The 21,318-nt window shown below is 40.7% G+C and overlaps 1 protein-coding gene across 8 annotated transcripts in view; it reads left to right on the top strand.

Moving 5' to 3' along the window:
- The window catches only part of MTA1 (metastasis associated 1), a 162,935-nt gene that overhangs the window by 73,490 nt on the left and 68,127 nt on the right, over window positions 1–21,318 (top strand). For all 8 annotated transcript variants that reach the window (XM_043520611.1, XM_038414405.2, XM_038414406.2 and 5 more), the window contains 6 exons: window positions 581–698; window positions 2,315–2,417; window positions 5,927–6,026; window positions 11,091–11,279; window positions 11,646–11,720; window positions 14,467–14,525. In XM_043520611.1, coding sequence (XP_043376546.1) covers window positions 581–698; window positions 2,315–2,417; window positions 5,927–6,026; window positions 11,091–11,279; window positions 11,646–11,720; window positions 14,467–14,525 — 644 coding nt within the window. The remainder of the gene's footprint in view (window positions 1–580; window positions 699–2,314; window positions 2,418–5,926; window positions 6,027–11,090; window positions 11,280–11,645; window positions 11,721–14,466; window positions 14,526–21,318) is intronic.

Genomic DNA, 21,318 nt, shown 5'->3' with positions numbered 1-21,318 from the left:
AGCACTGCTTTATTTTCCCTGCCCTCTACAGCTCCATGTATGGGCAGCAGGGAATGTATATTATGAGAGGAGTCCACATACCCTCACGGTGCAGGTAGCTGCCAAAGGGCTTACTGGTTGCTTTCTGGAATATTGCAAGGCACAGTCGCATTTTTAATTGCCTCAGCAGTGCCATATGGTGTAGTCTTCTGCGAGAGGAGGAGAATTCACTACCATAGCATATTAATTTTAATGGTTTTGTTTAGGTCCTTATAGCGTGTATGGGTCACTTTTTTTTCTGGGATGTTGGTCATTGTGGTGCCAGACCACAATGGCACCCACTTGCATCACACAAGAGGAAATTGTGCTCATGTTAGCTGTAACAATTGTATATGTGTTCCTAAGTAAATGAAGCCATTTTGGAGGAGTATTGTTTTATTTTCACAAGGAAGTGATAGCATTTCATTTTGTTTTTTAAGACTGGTGTTTGATTCATAGTTCATCCACCTGATTAAAAAAATATAGATTAAAAACAGGCCACTAGCTACCAATAATGTTGTTAATGTTGCTTGCCTTTTGTCTTTTTTTGTTTTATTTTTAGGATTTCTTCTTTTATTCACTAGTGTATGATCCACAACAAAAGACTCTCCTGGCTGATAAAGGAGAGATTCGAGTTGGAAACAGATACCAGGCAGATATAACAGACTTATTAAAAGAAGGTAATTTCCATGATTTCATTAGAATTGTCAAGATACCTTGTTGAAAATGGCCTTTGTTTTGTTTTTGGAATGGTCTGTTGGCTTATGGATTATGGAATCTTTCACCTCTAGGTCACATGATGGGGACTATGTCGTGGTTTCTTAGAGGCTAATGTGGTGTTACCAGCTGAAGGCAATTAGTTGGGTTTCAGTCCAAGCTTAAGTGGGCAGCTGTCCAGGTCATAAAAGCTGTTGAAACAAATTGGATTAATTGGTTCCCTCTGAGCCTATTCTTTTTTTTTTAATAAGATGTCTGAGAATTGCCAAATTTTAACCACGCCCATGAAAGATGTTTTTGTGTTCTGAATCAACTCTCTCCTCACACCAATGGTCCTTCTCAACCCATCACCCATTAAATACTGTCTGCTCATTACTCCTGGGTGCCCACTCCCAACAGCCATCTAGCCACCAATCACTTTTGGTTGTGATGCTGGAACTCTCACTTATAGAACAGGAGCGATTAAGGATTTGCTGGCATTCTAGGACAAAGGAAATTGTGGGGATTTACTGCCGTCTCCTGATGCATGTAAGGGAGAGGGAGAACAGTAAGAATCATTGTCCCTTTTCCTGCATGCCCAAGGAAAGGGAGCTGGAGCTCTGGGGATGTTTACTTTCCAAAACTCCCAGGCCCTGAAAGAGGGGAAGCAAAGAGATATTCCCTCTTATCTCTCTCCTGGGGCGGGGGTGGTTCCTTTCTTTCCCTTCTCCAGGGGGGAACAGCTGCGAACCACAGTACAAGGATCTCCATCCAATCTTCTGATTTGGCCAGAGGTGTGAAGTAACATTGGTGCTTTGATCCGATGAAGTGAGCTGTAGCTCACGAAAGCTTACGCTCAAATAAATGTGTTGGTCTCTAAGGTGCCACAAGTACTCCTTTTCTTTTTGTAAAATGTGGCAAGCCTTAAAGTGGAGGAGAAGTGAAGGAAGAATAGCAATGAAAGTGTGCATTAAAAATTTATTTAATGGCCAAATGAGTATGATATGCATACTGTGTGGAAAGATCCCAAATTCTCAGCATTCTGTTATCATTGTCAATCACATGGTATGTTTGAACTTTATGCTCCAGCATGAACTTCTTGGTATTTCCAGGGGTTGCTTGGGTCATTTTTAGAATGGAAAATACAGTGATAGTATGTAAGAATACATTTTTGTTTAAAAAATATTAAAGTATGCAACATCTCCATGTCCACTTCTCCATGTGCCACAAGACTTGAAAATGGACATTATTATGGGATAGCATGGATATCAACAGGCTTAAAAAAATTTACCAGACATCCTGACTACTAGCCAAAGCTGATCCAGTGTGGTCTAGGGACACAGCTATGGTGGGAACATAGCATATATCTTGCAATAACAGTGGCAGAACAGATAGCTGTATAGTTGGGGTGCAGTTGCCACAGGCAAATGAGTGAAAGGTTTTCCAGGCGTGGCGACACAAACAGCAAGATAAAGTGCTTTAATAGACCAAGGGCCTGGCAGTTATATAATTTTGGGTGAGATGAAATACAGAAGAAAAACACTTTTATTCTTTCTGAAAGCTGCTATGCCAAAACATTTCTAACTTGCATTTCAACCAGGTGAAGAAGATGGAAGAGATCAATCAAAACTTGAAACAAAGGTTTGGGAAGCATTTAATCCGCTAATAGACAAACAGATAGACCAGTTCTTGGTGGTAGCACGGTAAGAAAATTTGGCCTTTCCTTGGGGAAAAAACTAAAGAGCTTTTTTTTTTTAAAAAAATTTTGGTGGTGATTTCTTGTTTTACCTTCTCCTATCCCGAACCCAGTGTTCATGTTTGTTTCTCTCTCTTCTGGCATGAACTTTTTTGATTGCTGGTTCACTTCTCCTTTTTGAAAAAGGTGTGTTTCGCTTGCCTAAATGTAGTATGAGACTGAATAGTTGTTCCCAATCTGAGACAGAAAATGCAAATAAAATACAGGAATTATGGACAACCATATCCTGGGAGTTTACTGAAATACCTATTTTTAACATTTTGATGGGAGTGTGGTAAGGGTTTTCAAATAGCATTGCTAGATTATGTAGATACAGTTTATTTTGGGGCAAAATCTTCAAAATCTGTACAGTTAATAGATGTTGAAAATGTACATTTTTCCAGCTAAAAATCCCACCTCAATCCATGATGATGATTTTATTTAAAAAAAAAAAAATCTTGATCTCATTACTCTGAAATGTTTTCATGAACATAGCATATATTTGAAAGTTTTTCACAGTAGACCCATTAGGCTCCAATTTAATTCTGTGAATGAAAACTTAATTCTAAAACGTTAAATGAAATTGGTGAGAATATCAAATTTCTTCTTGTGCCTATCAGGTAAGTTTACAGAACTGTCTGAAAGCCTGGAAGGAAAGGGGAATGGGTAAAGTAATTGGAGAGGGGGTTGTGGTTAGGGAATGGACTCGAATGTCATTGGATGTTGAAGGGAGGAGAACGGGTGGAGTTACGAATTGTTAGTGGAACTTGGTTTGCTAGAATCTAGGAACTTCTGGAAGTTGTGCAGGGCATCTGATAACGTGGACCCTGATTCAGAAAACTGTCAGTTCTGTTGCTGATGTACATGTCCCTTTTAAGTGTTTTGCTGAATCGGGGTCATGGTTTTAAAAGATATTTAACTTTCCTATTTTTCACTAAGTGTTCATTGTGTTGAATTCACAAGATGGTGGTACCCATTCTAGCACTGGTTCAGGAGAGCATTCCTAATTGAAGGCTAGCACTTAAGCATGTTCTCAAACTTTTCTGAAGGCTGTTGATGAATATTGCAAAAAAGTGTTTAGCATTTACCAAACATCAGTGAACATCTTGTTTATCCTTGTTCTGGAACCCTCGCAAGGAACATACAGGTGGAGATACCTTGATGCATGTTGTTTGCAGATGATATCCTTCTATGCAGTGAGGGGAAATATAGTTTAGAAGAGGATCTTGATAAATGGAGTGATGCGTTGGAGAGACATGGTTGCAAAATAAGCAGAGGAGGAAAAAAAAAAAGTATGTGGCATGTAATGTGAATAATGTGAACACTGAAGAATAATGGTTGAAACTAGGTGGGCCGACAGTGCCGAAAACGCAAAGTTTCAAGAATCTGGGCTCCAGACTTTGGGGAAAGGGACGATAAAATTAGAGCTTGGATAATAAATGCCTGGCTCAAATAGAGAGAGATAAGTGGTATAATGTGTGACAGGAGGATACCAATAAGATTAAAAGGGAAAATCTATAGAATTGTGGTCTATCCAGTTTGAAAGTATGGCTGGGAGTATTGGGCAATAAAGAAGAAACATGAGCAAATGATCACTTCCACAGAAATGCGAATGTTAAGATGGATGAGCAGTGTAAACAAGAGAGTCCACATGAGGAATGAGTATGTTGTCGGCAAGCTCAAAGTAACACTCAAAATGGAAAAAATGAGGGAGTGCAGGTTCACATGGTTTGGTCATGTAAAATGCGGTCCTGAAAACTATGTGGATAAACATCTAACAGATCAAGACTGAAGGAAAAAGAGGCCAACCCAAGAAGAAATAGTGGGATGTCATAAAGGAACACATGTTAGCATGTAGTGTGATAAAGGATATGGCACTGAAGAGCGCTCTTTTGACTGAAGGACTTGTAGAGTGAACCCATTTGATGCAGTTAGCACAAGCAAGAAGAAAGAAACATCAGTGTAGGAATTTAGCATGTTGAGTAAGATGCTGTTGAAGGGCATAACATGGAACAAACGAGTGAAGTGAAATAGTAAAGGGAAATAATTCTTCTAAAATAAAATGCCAAATATTGTTAAGAAGCAAGATGGAAAGGGCTCATACTCATCTCAATGTGCACAAAATGGTTTATTTTCCTGATTCACGAATGTGCTGTTGAAGGGAACGTTCATCAATATTTTAAAAAATGACTAGCGATTTTTTGCTTGTCCAGTTTGAGACAGCTTAAAGTGCTAGACTAAGTGCTCAGACTGACTGGGGAGCCAAGTGTTGACCTCAGTTGGCTAAATTGAAGTAAAAATATTAGCTTGCATCTGTACTACAGAAAACGTCAGAGTTAGCTCAGGATTAGCTAATGGCTTGTTTGTTGTTTGCTAACACGTTTTTCCTTATCTATATACCCTTTCTAGTCCTGTGCATTGTGGCTGAGCTAAGATGAATTCACTGTGGAATTCATTGGCTTTAGTAAGTTTTGTGTTGATGCTCCCACATCATTTCTACTTTCTCTGAGGAGTGTGAATAGAGAAACAAAACTTACTAAAGCTAGCCTTGGACACATCACAGTGGATTCAAGTGGAACAGTGAGAGGGAGGAAAATCGAGAACAAATAATTGGGGAGCAACAGCCAGTGGGAAATAAGGGGAGGCAAATGAGGGAAAAGGGGAGAACACCCATATTTTTTATTTATATAGATGATAATATGCTTCTTGCCAAGACTCCAACTCGCTGATATATCTGAGAAATTTGGAAAGACCTGACAAGCTGGGTGTGACAAGTGGTGAATGTGGATATGGTGAAGGCTGGGAATGAGGAAGGTCATGTGAGTTTGGGGGTGTAATGAGTTTATATAATGGGCATGGTAAGCTGGAGAGGGTGGAAAGAAGAGTTGGATCGCTATCTCCTTCCCCCTCCACCACCAACTATAAATGTAGGACATAGGTTGCAGAATGTGAAACTGTTTAAATGTGAATAGACTGTCTTCTGAAACTCTTAGAGGAATGATAATTGGATCACTGCTGTTCCTCCTTCCACCTGTTACCTTAGCAGCTATCTCTTCTCCTTTGTGCCTTCAGTTAATTATAAACTGCTCTTATCTTCATGGAAAGGGTTTTGATGTGCCTGAAACTTGATGTAGATCAGGTTTCCAAGTTCCAGGCTGACCTAGCCATATCTCTTGAGGGGTGGGGAGACAAGGATACACCCCAATGTGATCCCTGAGAGTTTGTCTCTCTCCTTGTGCCTCCTGCTATGCATGAACCTAACTTAAGGCCTTGTGAGCTAAGCAGAATGAAGCATATGTAATAGCAAGCCACATGATGAAAAGGATCTCCGGCTCAGAGCCAGAACATAACTTTAAGTCCTGATATGACGAATGACAGAGCTGTTCGCTGTGAGCCTGCTAGCCTCAGAAATTGTGTGTGTGGGTTTTCCTGTATTCACTTTGCATCCAAGGTTAATGTTCTCTTAATCCTTTTCAGCTCTGTTGGTACATTTGCCCGGGCCCTAGACTGCAGTAGTTCTGTCAGACAGCCAAGTTTGCACATGAGTGCTGCTGCAGCTTCCAGGGACATCACACTGGTAAGATTAAGAGGATTTTGAGAGAAATGTAAAATATGCACTTCTGCTACAGAATAGGCACATGGAAGGATGGACAGGTGGATTGTGATCGAGATTCAGCTACTGCTTTTGTAAAGGTACAGCTAGGTAAATGCTGCAATTAGATTACTGCCAACCATTCTTGAATTTTATTGCAATGTTTTCTGCCCAGTGTTTCGTCGTCTGTGGTACAAACACTAAGAATCAAATGAATTAAAAATCTTAAATGAATCCACATGTTCCATAGAATCTCTATGGATAGTAATTCCATGCTCTAATAAGAATATAACAGTATGGATTTATTATTGACCACCTAACCAGGACAGTGATAGTGACTATGAAATACTAAGGGAGATTATAGAGGCTATCAAAATAAAGAGCTCAATAATAATGGGGGATTTCAATTATCCCCATATTGACTGGGTACATGTCACCTCAGGACGAAATGTAGAGACAAAATTTCTCGATACTTTAAATGATTGCGTCTTGGAGCAGCTGGTACAGGAACCCACAAGGGGAGAGGCAATTCTCGATTTAGTCCTGAAAGGAGCACAGGATCTGCTCCAAGAGGTAACTATATAACAGGACCGCTTGGAAATAGTGACCATAATATTATAACATTTAACATTCCTGTGGTGGGAAGAACACATCAGCAGCCCAACACTGTGGCATTTAATTTCAGAAAGGGGCACTGTGCAAAAATGAGGAGGTCAATTAAATGGAAATTAAAAGGTACAGTGACTAGAATGAAGTCCCTGCAAGCTGCATGGACACTTTTCAAAGACACCATAATAGAGGCCCAACTTAAATGTATACCCCAAATTTAAAAAACACAGTAAAAGAACTAAAAAAGAGCCACTGTGGCTTAACCATGTAAAAGAAGCAGAGAGAGATAAAAAGGCATCTTTTAAAAAATGGAAGTCAAATCAAATCCTAGTGAGATAATAGAAAGGAGCATAAAAACTGCCAAATTAAGTGTGTAAATGTAATAAGAAAAGCCAAAAAGGAGTTTGAAGAACAACTAGCCAAAAACTCAAAAGGTAATAACAAAATGTTTAAGTACATCAGAAGCAGCAAGCCTGCTAAACAACCAATGGGGCCCCTGGACGATGGAGATACAAAAGAGGCACTTAAAGACAATAAAGTCATTGCAGAGAAACTAAATGAATTCTTTGCTTCAGTCTTCACGGCTGAGGATGTTAGGGAGATTCCCAAACCTGAGCTGTCCTTTGTAGGTAACAAATCTGAGGAATTGTCACAGATTGAAGTGTCATTAGAGGAGGTTTTGGAATTAATTGAGAAACTTAACAGTAACAAGTCACCGAGACTGGATGGCATTCACCCAAGAGTTCTGAAAGAACTCAAATGTGAAATTGCAGAACTATTAACTATGGTTTGTAACCTGTCCTTTAAATCAGCTTCTGTACCCAATGACTGGAAGATAGCTAAAGTAGCACCAATATTTTAAAAGGGCTCTAGAGGTGATCCCAGCAATTACAGACTGATAAGTCTAACGTCCGTACCGGGCAAATTAGTTGAAACAATAGTTAAGAATAAAATTGTCAGACACTTAGAAGAACATAAATTGTTGGGCAAAAGTAAACATGGTTTCTGTAAAGGGCAATCATATCTTACTAATCTATTAGACAGGTTTCATAGTAGCAGCCGTGTTAGTCTGTATTCGCAAAAAGAAAAGGAGTACTTGTGGCACCTTAGAGACTAACAAATTTATTAGAGCATAAGCTTTCGTGAGCTACAGTACTCCTTTTCTTTTTAATCTATTAGAGTTCATTGAAGGGGTCAACAAACATGTGGATAAGGGGGATCCAGTGGACATAGTGTACTTGGATTTCCAGAAAGCCTTTGACAAGGTCCCTCACCAAAGGCTCCTACGTAAATTAAGTTGTCATGGGATAAGAGGGAAGATCCTTTCATGGATTGAAAACTGGTTAAAAGACAGGGAACAAAGGGTAGGAATAAAAGGTAAATTTTCAGAATGGAGAGGGGTAACTAGTGGTGTTTCCCAAGGGTCAGTCCTAGGACCAATCCTATTCAACTTATGCATAAATGATCTGGAGAAAGGGGTAAACAGTGAGGTGGCAAAGTTTGCAGAGGATACTAAACTGCTCAAGATAGTTAAGACGAAAGCAGACTATGAAGAGCTTCAAAAGGATCTCACAAAACTAAGTGCTTGGGCAACAAAATGGCAAATGAAATTTAATGTGGATAAATGTGTAAAGTAGTGCACATTTGGAAAAAATAGCCCCAACTATACATACAATATGATGGGGGTTAATTTAGCTACAACTAATCAGGAAACAGATCTTGGAGTCATTGTGGATAGTTCTCTGAAGACGTCCCCGCAGTGTGCAGCGGCAGTCAAAAAAGCAAACAGGATGTTAGGCATCATTTAAAAAAGGGATAGAGAATAAGATAGAGAATATCTTATTGCCCTTATATAAATCCATGGTACGCCCACATCTTGAATACTGCATACAGATGTGGTCTCATCTCAAAAGAGAGATACTGGCATTAGAAAAGGTTCAGAGAAAGGCAACTAAAATGATTAGGGGTTTGGAATGGGTCCCATATGAGGAGAGATTAAAGAGGCTAGAACTTTTCAGGTTGGAAGAGAGGAGACAAAGGGGGATTTGATAGAGGTATATAAAATCATGAGTGGTGTGGAGAAGTGAATAAGGAAAAGTTATTTACTTGTTCCCATAATATAAGAGCTAGGGGCCACCAAATGAAATTTAATGGGCCGCAGGTTTAAAACAAACAAAAGGAAGTTCTTCACACAGTCAGTCGGTGGAACTCCTTGACTGAGAAGGTTGTGAAGGCTAGGACTATAACCAGGTTTAAAAGAGAACTAGATAAATTCATGGCAGTTAAGTCCATTAATGGCTATTAGTCAGACGGGTAAGGAATGGTGTCTCTAGCCTCTGTTTGTCAGAGGGTGAAGCTGGATGGCAGGAGAGAGATCACTTGATCATAATCTGTTCTTTTCATTCCCTCTGGGGCACCTGGTATTGGCCACTGTCGGCAGACAGGATACTGGGCTGGATGGACCCCCTTTGGTCTCACCCAATATGGCCATCCTTATGTTCTTAAGTAGCTGTCTTGAAAACAACATATTAGTTGGCTGTGTGAAACATAACTTTGGAACACTGCATCTGATCAGTTCCAAAAAATCAGGGAATATTCTAGCCATCTATGGGTGAAAAAGATCAGAACAGAAAACTTGGCTATCAAATGTATTGTTCCCTAGTAGCATTTGTTCAATTTCAGTACAGACTGTTCCTTTTCCATATTGAGTTATTTATAACTAGAGACCTACCAAATTCACGGCCGTAAAAACATGTTACAGACAGTGAAATCTGGTCTTCTGTGTACTTTTACCCTATATTATACAGATTTCACAGGGGAGAATTTCTCAAATTGGGGGTCCTAACCCAAAAGGGAGTTGCAGGGAGCTGGCAAGGTTATTTTAGGGGGGGTCACAGTATTGCCATCCTTATTTCTGCGCTGCCTTCAGAGCTGGGCAACTGGAGAGCAGCCGCTGCTTTGAAACCCTTTCCCGTCAGCAGCAGCACAGAAGTAAGGGTGGCAATACCATACCATGCCATTCTTTCTTCTGTGCTGCTGCCTTCAGAGCTGGGTGGCTGGAGAGTGGCGGCTGCTGACTGAGAGTCCAGCTCTGCAGGCAGCAGCGCAGAAGTAAAGGTGGCAATACCACACCAGGCCATCCTTACTTCTGCAGTGCTGCTGGTGGCAGCTCTGCCTTCAGTGCTGGGCTCCCAGCTAGCAGCCACCGTTCTCCAGCTGACCAACTCTGAAGGCAGCACCACTGCCAGCAGCAGCACAGAAGTAAGAGTAGCAGTACCACAACCCCCCTTTCAATAACCTTGAGACTTCTTTTTGGGGTCCTTTTTGGGTCAGGACCCCTACAATTACAAAACCTGAAATTTCAGATTTAAATAGCTGAAATCATGAATTTTATGATTTTTAAAATCCTGCAACCATGAAATTGACCAAAATGGGCTGTGAATTTAGTAGGGCTCTATTTATAATAAAGTTCACAAAGTGGTAGTATTGTGATATAAAGTAATGTTTTACAATCATTAGTATTTAATGAGACAAAAAGGAAAATTCAAGCTGTGTATCAACTTCCTGACAATGAGATGCATGAACTTGTTGAAGAGTCTCCAAAGGAAAGTATTGGAAGCCCCAGTGTGTGGGACATTTCAACTGAAGAGGACTAAGCACTGTAGAATAAATCCATAATGAACAAAACTGTGAGAACTGTCAAGGTTCCTAAGGGCGAATAACCTGTAACTCAAAACCACCAAAACTAGGAAATAGAGTAAAGTCTTCACCTTGTATCATCTCTCTCATCACATCCCTACTCCAAGCAAATCATCCATTATCAACCACAGACAAGGTTAACTCTGCCCTAGTTGGTGTGGTTTTGATTGAGGTGGTGTTTGCACTTTGGAACTTCAACTGTTTTTAAGGGATTTTTGGTTCTATATTAGGTTGCAGTTAGTAAGATGCATTGATGTGTTTTTTTTTGTTTGTAATGTAATTACTCTTGATTGTGAGTAAAAGAAGATTCATGATAAATTTGAGTTTGTGTGGCTTGCCCTCAAAGGCACCCTCACCCCTGCTTCATCCATGGATGGAATCTAACAGGGCTTTCCCATTAGAAGTTTCTACGATTGTACCATTTCATTAGATTTTTACATCTAGTGACTGAATCAGATTAGTGCTTGGGAGTAGATGAGTAGAAATTATGGATACGTGGGATCAACTTTTCCAAAAAAACGCCATTACTAGACGACCATCGCATCCATTTACTAGTAGTGAATGGTCAGTCTAGGACTGGGGAAGTTCTTACTAATGTATAGTAGTGGAATATTTTGCCCCCTAATTACAGCAAGTGGGATATGTATAACATCTGATTCTTGTTGCTAGCTTCATGTCTAAGCATTTTACTATTTGTATGCCCATCTTTTGTTAATTTTATTTTTTTAAACTTCTGTTTAGTTCCATGCTATGGATACTTTGCACAGAAATGTCTATGACATTTCCAAGGCGATCTCTGCCCTTGTGCCACAGGGTGGGCCAGTCCTGTGTAGGGATGAAATGGAAGAGTGGTCTGCTTCTGAGGCAAATCTCTTTGAGGAAGCATTGGAAAAATATGGAAAAGACTTCACTGACATTCAACAAGATTTTGTAAGTATAAATGGAGGCTGTGCAATTTAATTGTGCTCTGCTCTGGGACTTCATCTCAAACAGAGTCTGAGCTAGAGTGGCACTTGGCCTTTTGTTCCTTGAATGGCCTGAAGTGAAACCAGCACAGCATGATTTTACCTACCCTCTGCCCCACTTCTGAAATGAAGGCACTGTACTTGAATGGCATTTATTTTATATGGCCACCAAGAATGGTTGGTGCCCCTAGCAGGCACTGACTGGCTTCTCTGTTAAGAGGACTTATAGTCTATAAAACACTTAACTGAACAGCTTGTCAAAAGATTCTTGTGAATTTCAATGAGGCAATAGCTTCTTGTGATGACTGTGGCTTTTTCTTCATGTCCCTAGCTTCCGTGGAAGTCCTTAACCAGCATAATAGAATATTACTACATGTGGAAAACTACAGATAGATATGTTCAGCAGGTAAGAGAGATTCAGCACAGTCCATTGAATTTTAAAAGGAGCTGCCTTTGTCTTTAGAGGAGGAGTATTGCTGCTTTGAACTTCCCCTTGGGAATCAGTCCAGCAGGTGGATTTCACGGTGCTCCAAAGCAGTAGAAATATCTCTCTTGCCACAGAAGTCTTCAGCCAACCTATAGAAGTCTGAGAAATATATGGGGTTGCCATGTGTGTTCCTATCACATATGCCCTTAATTTCCTGTCTGTTAGAGAAGCTTTCAAATGACTGCTTTGGAATTTGTCTCACAAGTGTGGGAAGGGGAACAAAACTAAAATCTTTGTATGTTTTTTTGTATTTAAGGTCAGCATTAATTTTAGCAGGAAGTTACCCAGGAATTTCTTTGTGAGAGGAGGATGCTGTGTAAAACAGCCCTCCCTTGGCTGTTCCTTACTTCTGCCTCCTCATGGCTCCCAGACTGGAGAACCAAGTGCATGCTGTTCATATGGAGGTCTTCCGTGCAGTTGGAGTATTGTGGGAGGAGGTTGATGTCTGGCATTCCTTAACCTGCACACTTACCAGCCAGTTTTGGCCACTATTTGCGCTCATTTCCTCCATCTTTGTCTAACTGTAAAGATAAGGTGATCCCTTAAATAGTCAGAATACAATACAGAAACATAAAAATGGGTTCTGTAGAAATCTGGTTACTGAAAACTAGATGTAAGAGTTGGGTAAAGTGGCAGAAAGGTTAGTTGCAAAGGAAGATAAAATGTGGATCAGTGTAGGTATTTCTGATATACCCATCACCATAATATTTAGAAATACAATGAGGAGTCCGGTGGCACTTTAAAGACTAACAGATTTATTTGGGCATAAGCTTTCGTGGGTAAAAAACCCACTTCAGATGCATCTGAAAAAGTGAGATTTTTACCCCTAAAATCTTATGCCCAAATAAATCTGTTAGTCTTTAAGGTGCTGCCGGACTCCTCGTTGTGTTTGTGGATACAGACTAACACAGCTACCCCTCTGATACTTGACATAATCAGATCTAATACACTTACTCCATTTTACAATCCAGTTGTACTTGAGAGAGAGAGAGTTCGTTCAACAGTCATATTTTGCTAACTCCCTCCAATGGAGACTTTGCCTGAGGGTAGGGATATATGGCTGGGCCACGTGTATTTGGCCTGGAGTTATGGCCCTATATTGCCACCTATACCATCCCTTTTCAGTTCTACAGTTGGATCAGACAGATTATGTATTACATAATGTGTAATAATTAATTAACATTAACATATGTAATTACATAATTAACACACGCACACGTATTGTATCAAATGCTTTTCACAATGACATCCTCAGCTCGCCACTGACTGTCTATCTAACTCTTTCTGTGAGGCAGACGTAGACTGATTCCCCTTCCCCCTTCCAGCAAGATAAAGAGTTAAGCACTAGGAACATGGGACAATGAAAGAAGCTGATGTGATGGGGAAATGTTGACAGGAACCTATTCTTTTCTTTCTCTCTCTCCACTGACACAGTAGTTGGCTGCTTCTTTACTGCTATGTGTGGCTATCATTATGGGGTTAGATACTGGATAGGCACACTTTCCCAGTACTGCTAAGGCAGCTGCTTTGAGGGGAATCTGCTTGTTTCCCTCCTTTTGTAAGGTACTCCTTGATTATTCAATGAAAACTCAGTCCCCTGGAAGTGGGGGTAAGGTGGCTGTTCTCTGTTTGAAGTCTGTCAACCAATGAAAACTGTGCTGCTCACTGCCTAGTTTATTGGGGTCAAAATTGTATATCTGTCTGATCTCTTGTGTGTCACTGGCCACTGACACTGCCCTGCACCGCACACTGAACCCAACAGCTGAAATTAGATCCAAGTATCACAGCCCACAGCAGATTAGACTGTTATGTACCACAGTCAGAGAATAGAAGGCACCAAGATGCACCGGTGCCTGAGGTCTCCACAGTGTTGGGGAAATTATTGTGAGATACAGCCAGACAATCCTGGCAACTGACCTGCAGCCATGTGTTGCAGGGCAAGGTGAAGAACCCCCAAGATCACTGGAAACCCTTGGGTCTAGCCCTTGATCTTAAAATCTCCAATATGTGTGTTTCTGCTTGATTTACAAACTGCAGACCTTTTGTTTACTAGATAAATGGTGTGATAACCCTATGCTACTAACTTATTTTGGGGAGGTCTCGAACACAGTTTGTATATGTTATGGAAACAATGTATGTTTCCATTCCTTTGATAGGTAACATGCATAGGATAGGCATACCATCTCGTTTTTAACAAAAATCTCTTCACATTCTCTGAAATGATGCAGCTGGTCAGGAAAGTGAGTGAATAAGATGTTGTACCAGTTCAGGTATATTCTGGTTGGGTATGAGCTAACAAGGAGGACAAGCCCAGAACACTTAAGAGATCTTTCTTTGAGCACACGCATTCCTGTTGGACTTAAAGATGATGCAATGAGTGTCCTTTATGAGAAGTTGTCTGACTGTAGTTTTGGAAACGGATTGGTTGAATTCACAGAAGATGCTTTGGTTGACTCTTAATGCCAACAGTTGATTTTCAATGGATATTTCTGTGTCAGAAAGGGAACACATGACAGCCACTAATGCCAAGAAGTGAATTTCATTACTGTTCATTAACAGACCTGTAGGTGCTAGGGGTTGAATCGCCAGACTCCCAGCTAAAATGGTGTGAACATTCATCTTTTATTTTTTGTTTTTCACTTTAACTTGCTCTTTTGTGTTTAAGAAACGATTGAAAGCAGCGGAAGCAGAAAGCAAGCTAAAACAAGTGTATATACCCAACTAGTAAGTATCTTTCCGTATTGATGAATTTCCCATTTCATTATGGATGTTTCATATAGTAGCATTCTCCTTTGCCTGGCAGTATGATGCACTGATTTTATTTGTAAAACTGAAATAGAGCAGCCATCAAATGTCCATGCCAGAACAATTAACAAACTGGATTATTAAATAGGTGAGTAAGAAGGAGTTCTGGTTTTAAAGAATAAATTAGCCATCAGTCTAATTTGGATATATGTTCATCACCTGGAACCTGTACTCAATAACTGTGCCATCTGTTGAGTCCAGTGGAAGGCATTGTATTGTAACAGACTGACCAGAAAATGAGCATCTGTAGCTATTTTTACAGCCTACTGGCCAGAGGATTAAATGTACATGTAAATGATGTCTCTGGCCTTTTAAGTGTCTGAGTTCTGTTTTTCTTACCAAACACATTGGGCAAAACGATGGCTGTTATTAGCCAGGGGAATGCATGGAGCTTAATGCCTCTTCTGTTCTGGGTGGAGCTGGCTAGGAGTGCGCAGCCACTGCTCTTCCTGGTGCCGTCATACTGCTGCTTGCACATGCATGGAAGGCAAGGCCATGTTCCTGTCTTGCCAGATGACTTGGCCAAGGACTGCTTTAGACAGTGCTGGTGGGCTTCCTCCTTGGACTCCCAAGGTTAAGTTTGCCTTGTGCATGGGTTCACTGTGGGTGGACACTTTGTGTTCTCTTCACCCCCACATAGCACACTGACACAAGGCTGGCCATAACTTGGCCCTTAGAATTTTTGAGCTGTTTTAATAAATACAAAATCTTTCATAGTCTTATTTTTCACATAAACTATGGATTGGTGATTTTTGTTAGATCAGGAGTGTAATGGACAAAAAGGGGTAGCTAATAGTTGCTGAATAATAATAGGTCTCTTCCTCCTCTAGATTTTGTTGGCTGGGAGATGACTCCTAGAAATGGTGTTTTCTAGTGCTTTGTTTAATTTAATTCTTAAAATCCAGTGCAGTGGGGCTTCTGCTACTTTCCTCTGGAGTCTGTTTCACAGCATAGTATAAATTACTCTTAGGAAGCTGCTTTTGGATGAGGAACTCAAATTAAGAAAGGGAAAATTTCTTCCCTTTACTCCTAGACATACTCCTATGTGTGCTACCCTAAATAATTCCTCTCCCTCCTACCCTTCAAATATTTAAGAACTCTTTTTTTCATGTGTCCTTTCAGCCATGGCTAAATCAAAATTTATATATTGAGCTTAAAGAAAAGGAGTACTAGTGGCACCTTAGAGACTAACAAATTTATTTGAGCACAAGCTTTCGTGAGCTACAGCTCACTTCATCGGATGCATCCGATGAAGTGAGCTGTAGTTCACGAAAGCTTATGCTCAAATAAATTTAAGTCTCTAAGGTGCCACTAGTACTCCTTTTCTTTTTGCGAATACAGACTAACACAGCTACTACTCTGAAACCTATATTGAGCTTGCAACTCAATCCCCAAATCCCTGATCATTTTTGTTCCTCTCTTCTGGATTCCTTGCAATATGCCAATATCTATCTGGTAACAATGTCCAAAATAGAATGTAATATTCAGAATTAAGTTGAATAGAATTTTTCTCCTATTATTATTCAGTGGTAATGTCCTTTATGGAAGCTGATACTATTCATGGTGACACAGGATATCAAATTAGACATAAATGCATAATATGATAAGACAGCAAAACAAATGCCATTTTGGACTGAAGATACAAAGGATATTAACAGAAAAGACACATTATTCCCCATCTGTTGCTTTGGTCACATAATAAATGAAATTGTTCATAGTTTTCTGTACGGATTGGTTAATTTTCTCTATTTGTGTGAACGGGTTGCCTTTTTCCCAACCTCAAACGTACATGTGAAAGTATTTTGTTATTTGCAATGACACTATGTCATACCATGCAGGATACATTTGTAGGCTCCTTACTTATATGCTTTTCTTCTGATGTGCTAAGAATTTTAAATACCATGAGCCTCGTTCATTAAAATCTGATTCTCTTGGTAAGGGCTGTAACCTCAGTGTGCAGTTGATGGGACTGCACGCTTTGAAGCCTGCCATCACAATTCTGCTTGCCTAAGTGGGGAGAAGCCTATTCTGCCCCATGGTGCTTGATGCATTGTTGAGGATAGTGGAGTTCATTGGGTAGTCAGAGCTGGCTGAAAATTTTCTAACAGAATGCTTATCTGTTGGAAAATGCTGCTTAGATGGAAGAAATGTTCCATGCAAATTGTGTCTTCCCACAGAAATGTAGCAGGTAAGCTGGTGAGTGTGACTGTCTACCTGTTTCCTGCCAGCCTGGGCTCCCTCAGCCCCTGGGCAGTCTGACTCCCAGGTAGCTGGGCAGCACAGAGAGTTGAGCAACCTGGAGAAAGCCAAAAAATTCTTCCAGTTCTCCTGAAATGGAACTTTTCAGAATGTTTCCTCCTATGAAAGTCTTCAAATTTTTTACTCTTTATCCCAATTTGTGGTAATGAATTTTCTCCCACAATCAAAATTTTTCATGAAATTTTACAGCCAGGTCTACCAGTCGGCTAATCTGGGGAAGGCTTTCACACCCCATTCCCTACTCTGCTTGTTACCCTCAGCACAAGCACTCATGCAGCATTCTGATGAAGGGACAGACGATGGATGGAAGAGTCCAGTCTGCAAAGCAGGGACCTTCAGCTCTGCTTCGCAGATGCCTTTCACCCTCTCCCTGCACACAATACTAAGGGATGAATGCACAGGTGACTTGAATGGTAGTGTACTATAATTTACATGGTAAGCCTTTAAGCAAGTATAACATACACTGTCTTCCACTTCTCAGCATGTATTAGGAAAAGCTGCAGTCCTGTGCACAGCCCTCTTCTCTCCCCCAAGTGCTATTACTGCCTGCCTTTCAAATTTCAGATCGACATGGCACAGAGACAACTCATGACATTGATGGATGGGTAGAGGTCACATACTTGTTCTGATGGATTTTTACTACATTTGGACACTGTGGTTCATTAGGTTATGGCAGGTGTGGGAGGAGTTGCATGGCTTCACTCATGCTGTAGTGATAAATATACTACAAGTACCTACATGCATAGAAACACAACCTGGTGTGGTGTTGGCTGGCTAAACTACTGTGCCCATTTCTGTTTGAGGATTTAACAATAATGATCCACGTTTGTCCTCTTAGGAATAAACGATTGTCACTTGCTCCAATGCTGACAAAGACCCACCTCTAAGCAAGTAAAGCTGCTCAGCGTTTGCCCTAGAATTTGACTGCAAAGAGTGATCTAGAAAGCCCTTAGGGAATGTGTGCACTGCAACATGCGCGCACACACACCACTGCAGCAATGAGTCTCAGAGCCCTGGTCATCTGACTTGGGCTCGTGCTTCAGGGCTAAAAACAGTGTAGATCTTCCTGCTTGGGTTGAGATCTGAGACCTTCCCTTCCACCCCCTTGCTGGGTTTCAGAGCCTGGGCTTTGGCCTGAGCAGGAACATCTGCAGTGCTACCTTTTAGCCCTGTAGTTCAAGCCTGAGTCAGTTGATCTGGGCTCTGAGACTTGCTGCCAGGGTTTTGTTTGTTTGTTAGGGTACATGCACTCAGTGCAAACAAAGTTAATTCAGGACATTTTTCTCTCGGTCTCTGGGCACTTCAGCTGATGGAACCCTAGTTTTCTCTTTTGCTGATCGTGGGAAAGGCACTTGAGAGTAATGTAACTTGAGGCCCCCATTACCAAAGTAATAGGCAGAGGTGCCTCTTAGTCTTTAATGTATTTATCTCCACAATGCTCTGTGGGGAAGGGCAGTGCTATTAACCCCATTGTACAGATGGGGAATTAAGGCACAGAGAGAATGTGACTTGCCTAAGGCTACACAGAGAGACTATGGTGGAGCATCAAGTTGAACCTAGATCTTGAGTCCCAGAAAAAGTGCCCCCTACCATTGGACCAGCCTTCCTCTCCTCTCAGACATGATTATGGGACAGACATCTACAGTAGACCATTTGTAATGCACAATAGTGCCTTTCACCCTGAAGGAATCAATGTTGTGTATCTAATATGTCTGTCTACTGCACTGCTACAGACTAGGGACCGAGTGGCTAGGCAGCAGTTCTGCAGAAAAGGACCTGGTGGACGAGAAGCTGGATATGAGTCAACAGTGTGCCCTTGTTGCCAAGAAGGCTAACGGCATTTTGGGCTGTATAAGAAGGAGCATTGCCAGCAGATCGAGGGACGTGATCATTCCCCTCTATTCGGCATTGGTGAGGCCTCTTCTGGAGTACTGTGTCCAGTTTTGGGCCCCCCATTACAAAAAGGATGTGGAAAATTTGGAGAGAGTCCAGCAGAGGGCAACAAAAATGACTAGGGGGCTGGAGCACATGACTTACGAGGAGAGGTTGAGGGAACTGGACTTGTTTAGTTATAGAAGAGAAGAGTGAGGGGGGATTTGATAGCTGCTTTCAACTACCTGAAGCGGGGTTCCAAAGAGGATGGATCTAGACTGTTCTCAGTGGTAGCAGATCACAGAACAAGGAGTAATGGTCTCAAGTTGCAGTAGGGGAGGTTTAGGTTGGATATTAGGAAAAACTTTTTCACTAGGAGGATGGTGAAGCACTGGAATGCGTTACCTAGGGAGGTGGTGGAATCTCCTTCCTTTGAGGTTTTTAAGGTCAGGCTTGACAAAGCCCTGGCTGGGATGATTTATTTGGGGATTAGGTCCTGCTTTGAGCAGGGGGTTGGACTAGATGACCTCCTGAGGTCCCTTCCAACCCTGATATTCTATGATCCTATGATTCTAAGGAATACAAAAATAAATGGCAAAATCAACAGCATTGAAAGAATATTTGAAAATGAGACTTGTATTTCACTGATTTTGAGTCAGGTGTGCTATAGAGTAATTCCTCCAGGAAGTTTAGTGATGCCACACTTCTTGTACTTTCATTTTGCAGTCTGTTTTCCTGTGAGGTGCTGCATACTGGGACAGAGAAAACAAAAAGACAAGGCAGTTGTAGGCAACAACTAGCAAATAAGTTTTGATCCCTTATTTCTGTACATAATAAAGGGTTGTCTTGAAACTGGTCTTCCTCATCAGTAAGATACAACATCAGCAGGATCTATTCCCATTGGTATATGTATTAAATACATTTTGAAGAGATTCCATGTAGAGCTCTGCAATGGGACTGGGATCCCGCAGGTCATAGAGGAAATGCTGCCATAATAACAGGAGTGAGTAAAATGTACTTTGTTGCAGGTAGGGTTGGGTGGACAAAAAAAACACTGCAGGACAACACTAAATGTCTTGCCTGTTTGTCATAAATAACATTTCAGCAATGTAAAGCAAGTTTTTCTTTTCTCTCCTTTTTTCTTTTTTCTTTTTTTTTTTTTTGAATAAAGGTTTTAATACTTAAATTTAAGTGAGGTATAGAAAGAGATTTGACGTCTATTCTAACAGGAGTTGAAGTATGTTTTTTACATAGTTTAAGCAAGATTTGTTTTATTCTTTTAGTAGTAAAAATGGTCTGAATTCAGTTTTTTTTTTACTTTATATACCAACCTTTTTTTAGTAGTATGGGGGAATCGCTCTTTTGTGGGATCTAAGGTTTTTGCAGGTGGGAACAAAATAGAAATGCAAGCAACAATGCAGGAGCAGGTGGGAGTGTATATTGCAGGACGGGAGCGGGATTAAAAGAATAGTCCCATGCAGAGCTCTAATTCCATTTTCCCATCCATTCCAATCTACCACCACCACTATCCATTAATAATCCTGTTGTAGAGAGAGATTTTGCAGAGATGATGCTTAAGGTGAGATTGGAAGACTTGGGAAATCAACTAGGCATGAAGAAGCAGCGTGCTTGTTTCAGAGACTGCTGCTAACCGTGAAGACACAGAAGGCAGTCTAATATTCAGATGCAGGGAATGAACCGGAAAATAGAAAAACTGAGGGACGGGGGAAAGTCTGTGGAGGAACTGAAAAGCAGGAATGACTCTTTTGTGCCAGATTTTTCAATAGAAAGGAAACCATTGTAGTTTCCTGCATCTTCAGTTGTGAGAGAGGAGGTATGTAGTAGATATACAGAAAGTAAAAATTGATATGCAAAATACAGAAAAGGGGAGATATTTGTAACTCATAATAGTATTTAAATGCATACATTCACTTTTACAACTTCACTAAACTGTTAGCAGTGCTTGTGGATCAGTATGGTAGCTGGATGCATATGACCTTATTGTTGCCACTTATATACAATGAGAGAAGACAATATTTGGTTTGCAAGCAGTGACTTAATTTAGTCTATATACTTGGACACTAATTAAACTTTGTAACAGCCTTCTTCTCAAGAATGACAACAGGGTGCTACTATCAACTCACACCATGTAGTTAATATTTCAAATATAATTGGATGGCTTTATTAATGTGAATTTGGTGTCCCTCCTTTCCTGGTTGGTCCGTATCTCTAGTGCAGATGTAGCATCTCTTTATTACAGAATTTAACCAAGCAGACTCTCCAGGATGCTGTGGAAGTCATATCTCAGTCCTATTTGCTTTCTCTTGGAAGGGCATCACTTGCTCTAGCTTGTGGTACTGATCTAGTGGTATTCTGGATGTTTAGCAAGTTGTATCTGGGGGCATGACTTCTGGAAATAGCACCATCAGGATAGGAAAATGGAATCTGGCATGGCTCCTCTGGCTCTTGCTTAAAGATCTGTATTACTTTATATTACAAAGAAAGGGCATGGTGAAAATCTAGTAAATGTCCCATGTAGTCCACAGTTTCCAAGAAGGATTTCAACCAATACTTTCTTTTC

The sequence above is a fragment of the Dermochelys coriacea genome, chromosome 8 (assembly GCF_009764565.3).
Source record: "Dermochelys coriacea isolate rDerCor1 chromosome 8, rDerCor1.pri.v4, whole genome shotgun sequence".
Classification (NCBI taxonomy): Eukaryota; Metazoa; Chordata; order Testudines; family Dermochelyidae; genus Dermochelys; species Dermochelys coriacea.
The sequence above is the reverse complement of the archived record's forward strand: the minus strand, read 5'-3'. Positions and strand labels throughout refer to the sequence as shown.